At 23.4% G+C, this 7,686-nt stretch overlaps 1 protein-coding gene across 1 annotated transcript in view; it reads right to left on the minus strand.

The window, feature by feature from the left end:
- Positions 1-5,892: 5,892 nt before the first annotated feature.
- The window catches only part of LOC107465667 (uncharacterized), a gene marked incomplete in the record, with an annotated part of 2,735 nt that continues 941 nt past the window's right edge, over positions 5,893-7,686 (minus strand). Inside the window, 4 exon segments of the mRNA XM_016084636.3 lie at positions 5,893-6,271; positions 6,708-6,791; positions 6,922-7,047; positions 7,160-7,240. Of these exon segments, the coding sequence (XP_015940122.1) occupies positions 6,192-6,271; positions 6,708-6,791; positions 6,922-7,047; positions 7,160-7,240 (371 nt within the window).

A 7,686-nucleotide genomic window follows, 5' to 3' on the forward strand; every position in this document is an offset into this window, starting at 1 on the left:
ATTGATACATTTTTTTATTATATTATACAACTTAAAATTGTAGTATCATGTTATTATTAATTCTAGATACTTGCTATAATTATATCAAATTTAATTATGACTCTAAATAAATAAAATAGATAACATTCAATATTATTTTTTTCTTTTTGCATTCAATATTTACTGTAAATATAAAAAGTAAGATAATTAATGAAAAAACATGAACAGAAAATTAAATATATTAATTAAAATTCAATTTGTTATCTAATTAATCTTGTATCCATACAATAAAACTTTATGAAAATATTATGAATCACAAACTTTTTTTATTCTGCATAAAAAAAACAATATACGTAACTTTTAGTCGTACAAAAATAATTATAAGAATTAATTATTGATGTTGATATTAATCACAATTAATTATTGATATCCTATTCTTTTTTAAATATATTTTACCTTTTTTAAAATATAATGCATGTACCATGTAGACTTTTTATTATTATTATTATTTTATTTTTTTTTTTTACCGAAAATATGGAGACTCGAACCCACAACCTCTTAATTGAGTATGTGGAGACTATGCCATTTGAGCTATTGCTTCTTGGCCACATGATAAGTTCTATTTCATGTTTAACATTTTATAATCATATAATTCTTATATCTCTTAAACACTTAGTGACTTAAGCATTAGAATGTCTTTTATAAGTACCTATTATCCGTATTCTTTTTGCCAAAATATATATTTCTAAGACGAAATATACCTTAAAAGTTTATCTACATAAGAACACTTTATATTTTTTATATTTTATTTTTTAAATTAATTTTCTAAGTTATAATTATACAAAAAATATATTTTTTTAAGTTAATAAAAAACAATTGAACGTTAGTCATCTTAATGTTTCTTGATGGTTTCACTCGAGCGATATAATTAAAAGGGTAATTGAAATGATCTCTTGATTTTAACTCAATAATTAAAATAGTTCCCAAGTTTTTAAACTAGCAAAATAGTCCCTTAATTTTAAATCATAGTAAAAAATGATATTTCCATCAATCATCACCAATAAAAATTCTACATAACACGTTAACTTCTATGCTTGCGTAGCATTAAAATGACGTCATTTTACTGCTTGGGCAGAGAGAATAACTGAAAATAATGTCATTGGAGGATTATAAAATTTAAAAAATTCAAAAGGAAAACCAACTCAAGCTGATTTTTTTGCTTATGGAGAGAAGCCATGTGTATCACCATGAAATGGAAGGAATGCAAAATATTGCACTACTATGAGTCAGAGACAAAATCTGACTTACGTTTTATATTTGTTAAATATTTTTTAATTTTAAAATAAAATAAACATAGCTTACGTTTTGGCTTTTTAAATTTTTTAAATTTTTTTTGGTTGATTTTTAAAAAAACGCACCTTGCATTTTTGCATCTGAAAAGGCTGAATTTTTTTTTTGAAACCCACAAAACACAGGTTGCATTTTGTTAGTGTTAGAAACTTTTTTTTGGAAGTCCAAAAACGCAGCCTGCGTTTTGTGCACATAATAATATTTAAATTCACAAGTTTGCCTATAAATACGAAGTTCGGTTTCGTTTTTCTTCATCTTCACTTCTCCTCTTGGTTTTTCTTTCATAAAGTCCTCAATAGGGTATTTTTTTGGCAAATAACTGTGTCAAAAAAATAGAGTTAGTTGAGGCAGAAGTTAATTATTATTATTATTATTATTATTATTATTATTATTATTATTATTTATTGATTAAAACTGTGAATACATACTAATAAAATTATTACATATGAATGAGAATTAAAACTATATCAATTATATCAATTATATAAATTCAAAATTATTATTATTATTATTGAATAATGATGATAATTCATGTGATAATGAATATTACCTATAAAACATCTAAAATTAAATAATATTCAAGTATGATTATATGACAACTATAATTCAAAAATTACTATATATGAAGTCACGTGAATTATTATTATAATTGATATAATAATTGCTATAATTGCTACATATTCTCAATCTTATCGATTGTATAAATTTAACTATATCAATTATATTCAAATTAGTAGTCAATTATTTTTATGAAAACTCTTGCTATAATTAGGTTATACTTATGAGATTATCTTGTATTAATCGTTATAATTAATTTAATAAAGATATTTATTAAGTATATATGTTATCTATATTAATTATATGCCAATATATATTTGTAAGAATGAGTTTAAAAAAGTGATATATAAATATATATAATATTATTTTTATATAAAAGTTAGATTTAAATAATATATTAAATATTAATTTGATATAATTATAATAAAAATATTTTCCTAAAATAATATAATCATACATTATTCATGAGCTAATTATAATACAATTAAATGTATAATATTATTCTATATTATTTATTTACTTTCATGATTTGATTTGATTGTTTTCTAGTTTATTTACTTACATAAATGATTAAAATATATAACATAACTATCGTAATTATTATAATTTTATGATATAATTATAATTAACATATTTTATCATAATTAAATATTGATTTGATATAATTATAATAAAAAATTTTTTCTAAAATAATATAATCATATATTATTTATGAGACAAATATAATGCAATTAAAGATATTATTATATTATAATGTCTACTTACTATATTAATATAATATCAAAAGATACATGTTTCATTATTTTTTATAGATAAAATCAGTTTTTATTGGCAACTAAATTGTGCTTAGGACAACGAAAACTATATATTTAGGTAGAGTTTTTTTTTGTCAAATATAATGAAAATACCAATAAAGAAATAAAGAATAAAAATAAACTTAAATAATATACTTGACACGACTTTATTTTATTAATTATTAAATTATTTAAAAATAGTACCTCCACGAAAAATAATCATAATATATAAATTGAGGCAATAATTTAAAATTCTCTAATTATAATTTAATCAAATACTAATATTAAAAGCAAAATTATTTAAACAATATTGAATCTATTCTAGTCTTTAGTCATGTATAGTATAAAGTCATTCTCGTAACGACAACCAACTGAAATAATATCGTAAGTATCAACATTTAAAATTCGTACAAATTTAAAATTAATAGTACATCAATAAAGTTAAAAACACAACGAAAAGGATGACAAAAGTATTGAGAGTTTGGGACATTCATTTTGCAGCTCACAATAAAAATCTGAGGACACTTGCTGTAATAAGAGCAATTAAAAATGCAGCAATAAGAGCAATTAAAAAAAAAAACAAAAACAAAATCTGAATTTGAACCAAATTGACCAATTTAGGATGGTGAATCTAATGAGAAATTATGCAACCGAATAATTATAATAATTTGATAAAAAAGGAGGATGAGTAAATTATAAATGTTAGATAATTAAAATTATTGATAAGTAGTTTAATAACGATCTACTTAATTTTAATTATTTTAATTATAAAAATAAATTACAAATGTTAGATAATTCATTAATAATTAAAATTATAATAATTTACTCATCCTCCTTTAACCACATTCCATTAGGTTGGTCATAATAGGTGAGTAGATCCAACAATCATTCGGTAAAGTAGAGATTATTGCCCCTTCTTTGAACGCTTACATCTATGTAGTTGGAATCTGAATCAGTGAAGACAACTCGATGAGGTATTTTATAGATGTGATACATTGTAAACAATTGTGGTAAAAGACAGTTGAACTGGAACATTAGACGATAAGAACAACTTAGAGTAACAACAATTAATAAATTATTAAAAGAATAATATAATAGAATGTGTATATGAAAAATATTATAAAAAATTATAATTGTACCTTAAAAGGATCAACTTCAATAAAAAATGAAGAATACATTCTTATTTTATGAAGTAGTAAAAAAAATACTAAATATAAAATTATGAACTGACTCTCAAATTTAGATGTATGTACGATAGAAAAACATTATTTATAGACCTTAGTAAAACAAAAATAAATATGTAAATTAATTACTATTAAGGCAATTTGTTATTATGTATAGCAATTACGCATTATAATTGATAAGTAGTTTAATAGTGCATTAAATATTGATTTGATATAATTATAATGAAGATATGTTCTTAAATTAGTATAATTATATATTATTCATTAAATATTAAATATAATATAATAATATAATTATAATAAATAATTTAGAATAGATGAAAAATTTTATTCGTTTTGGAGGAAAAACGGACTCACGAGAGAGTGACACGTCACCGTTATTAGTTGGGGGAAAACCCAGTTTTAGTATATTAAGTAGATAATAATAAATAATAATAATTTTATTAGGATAAAAATCAAATTCTATTCCTAATATAAAAATACAAAATTTTATTCCTTCCATTTTTATTTTACAACTATAAAAGACCATGTATGCTAGAAGAAAATATCAGTTGTTTACCAATTACTCTTTTTTACAACAATTCTTTTTCTTTCTATGAGGTGTCGTTGCAAGAAAGCAACTATAGTGGATACAAACCACCACACTCTCCAACTCCCGTGCTCATCATTCGGGGCTACATATGATATGTTATCCATGAAGTATTTATAGACCATGGTGTTATCATATATGTATAAATAAGAAAAGTTTCGTATTTAAATTTAAGTCATTTACCTGTTTATGGTATATTGTAGTGTAAAATTACTTTCAATTTGTGTTGTGCAATGATATTATGGTCTAATTTAAGCTTTTATTTTAGAGCTGTATTATGATTTTATCTCATCATTTTTTCTTAGATATCAAGTTGACTGATGCACCACTAGTTCTTCTTCTGTTTTTTATTCTTCATATCTAATGGCTATTAACTACGATTCTATCAATAGTATTACCTATGGTAGATTATGTGATGAAAAAGTTTGGAAAATAAGTGTAAGAATTATAAGGTTATGGAAAGTTCCATCTAAATTTGATAAGAGCAAGACGACTTACATAAAAATTGTTCTCATAGATGATAAGATTAGTTGATTATTTTTCATGATTCTTTCAAGTGATGCTAGGTCCAGTTTAAAAATATTTTTTGTTCATATTTTAAGTTTATTTAATAAGTAAACCATTGCACGAATCAAAGACAGTGCGACACGAATCAAAGACAGTGCGATTTAATAGCTTTATAAGTGCTAATAGCTTTTATATTTAATTTGTTTTATAGTGTGATAAAATTCATTGTTTAATAAAAAATTATTTGACAAAAATAATGTTTGAGAATGAACTTATCGAGGGGAAGGTCTATATCTTCTCAAATTTTTTGATTAATGAATCAAGCGAAATTTATCTTCCGACTACACACGTGTGTAGAATAACTTTTAAGAAAGAGTCACGTATAGTAAATATGGTCGATGATCGTAAAATTATATACTAACATTGATATAATATTGTTTCAAGTATATGTTTTGTAGGTATCAAAAGAAAGTGTTGAGTTATTTTTTAGTGGGTTTAAATTTTTTATTATTTATTGGAGAACTTTGTACATTAGGATTTTCTAATAATCTGTTGTTCATTTTGAGTTGATTTTGATATGTCCTTACTTAACAGTAAAATAACATATAAAAATTTATTGGTGGGTCTAAGTATTACTAGATTACTTTTGGTCATATTGAACATATATGTCGGATTTATTAAAAAAGATAGACTACTAAAACCAATTAGTAACTATTAGAGTTAATACACTTAACACTAGATTAAGAAAAAGCAAACAATACATAATATGTTACTTTTTTATTAATCAAATTATTATGATTCAAATTAATCTTAACAAAACAACTTAAAATTTTAATTTCAATCTTATCACGTGTATAATACGGATTATTACACTTATTTCATCTCAATAATAGAAGAGTGAGCTAAATCTATGTCTTCCAACATCAAAATCTAAACAATAACCACGATAATAATAATGTGCATTACAGTGTAGTTTACATAAGTCATCTCATAGCAATGACCCAACACTGGCTTCTTTTTTCTTTTTTGGTGTGTTGCTAAACACTGGCTTTATTCCCACACAAAATAATCACCAATTAATCGACTATTATAATACACAACCACTGACCAATGAGTCTATCACTAGTGTATTATTCAACATAAATAAAGAAAAGAAAAAAAAAAGTGTGGACAACAATCATATACAACAATAATAACTCAACAAAGTAATAATCTGGCCCATCAAAATTCCTAGCTCCACATAACCAAACCGCTGGAGATCAACAACGTAACTATCCAACCCAAACTTCCCCACGGAACCACTAAGCTTGCTGGAGGAACAAAATAATGCCAAAAGAAACGAAGCTTCAGATTCAAAAATATATCTATATTTTAACTTATTTTTTATGTATATTTTATATTTTAATATATATTATATATTAATGATTGAATTTGGTAGTTAATTTTAATGTACATCTAATATCGTTATTAAAAAACGGTTTGATTATTGACCTAATATAGATTTGATTATTTTTACTATAGCAGGTTTGATTATTTTAATAATTAATTATTTAATTAAAAAATATATAAATTAATATCTATATATATACAAAAATAAATAATAATAGATTTAGTAAATAATTTTTAATACATATAAAATATTTTTGTACACCAATATTTAATAATTAATTCGATGACTTTTTTATGATTAATTTTTTGTGTATATATAATTTAAGTAATTAGCAAAAAAAAACATGTGAATCTCACCTTGACTACTTCCACCATTAGTGCCAGCAGCGGTTGAATCTTCAACTTTGATTCCGAGTTTGGAACAGTTAGATCCAATAGTACCTTAACAATAGCAAGGCCAAAATGGAAACTGAATCACTTTATATCAATATTGTTCTAATTTTCCTATGCCTTAAAGAAAGAAAGTTTGATTTGGATCCTTAATTAATTATTTAACTAATTAATTGCTTACATGCACTGTAGCAAGGGAAAACAGAGATGTTTAGAAGATTGAAAGTGTTGGGATTGCATTCACATCTGTATGTATGAGTCTTGTTCTTCTGGCAGCTACCTTCCCCGCAGTATGCCCAATAGCACGCTATATCACACATTACACATACATAATGCACATTTTTATATTAAATATATCGTTATTAGAAGTTAGAAAGATGAAATTAAATCAACCCAATAATAGTATTAATTATACTTACGATCAAAAGCTGAGAAATTGTGTGGTACACTCTTCTCTGGAACTGGAGGGGGTGCTGACTGGCAACCGGAGTTCATACTACCTGCATATATAATATATTAATAGAATAGATTGGAAACACTAATTCAACATACTAGGCTGCTTTTTTTTTAAACTATTCTTTTCAGTTTGACCGATTAAAGATTAATTTATCACGAATTTAAATTTTATTTAAAAATAACTAATAAATTACTGCATATAACAAGACAAAATTCAAATTTTAAATACTTAATCGAATAAGTGAGTTGACTATTTTTGGCCAACTTAAAACTAATTGATATTATTATTTAACACTATTTAAAACACATAATGCTATCAATGTAATAATTATTTGAGAAAATTGTATTAGCAACATCACCGGTCTAATATATACAGCCAATTTAATAATTTGATTAAAGTAATTTTGAAACTTTATTCTAATAAGTAAAGTCATTAAATATATTTTATTTGTGATTTATTTTTTTTATTATTTTTTATTTTTGAGATTTT

This window comes from Arachis duranensis, chromosome 9, assembly GCF_000817695.3.
Source record: "Arachis duranensis cultivar V14167 chromosome 9, aradu.V14167.gnm2.J7QH, whole genome shotgun sequence".
In the NCBI taxonomy this organism is placed as follows: domain Eukaryota; kingdom Viridiplantae; phylum Streptophyta; class Magnoliopsida; order Fabales; family Fabaceae; genus Arachis; species Arachis duranensis.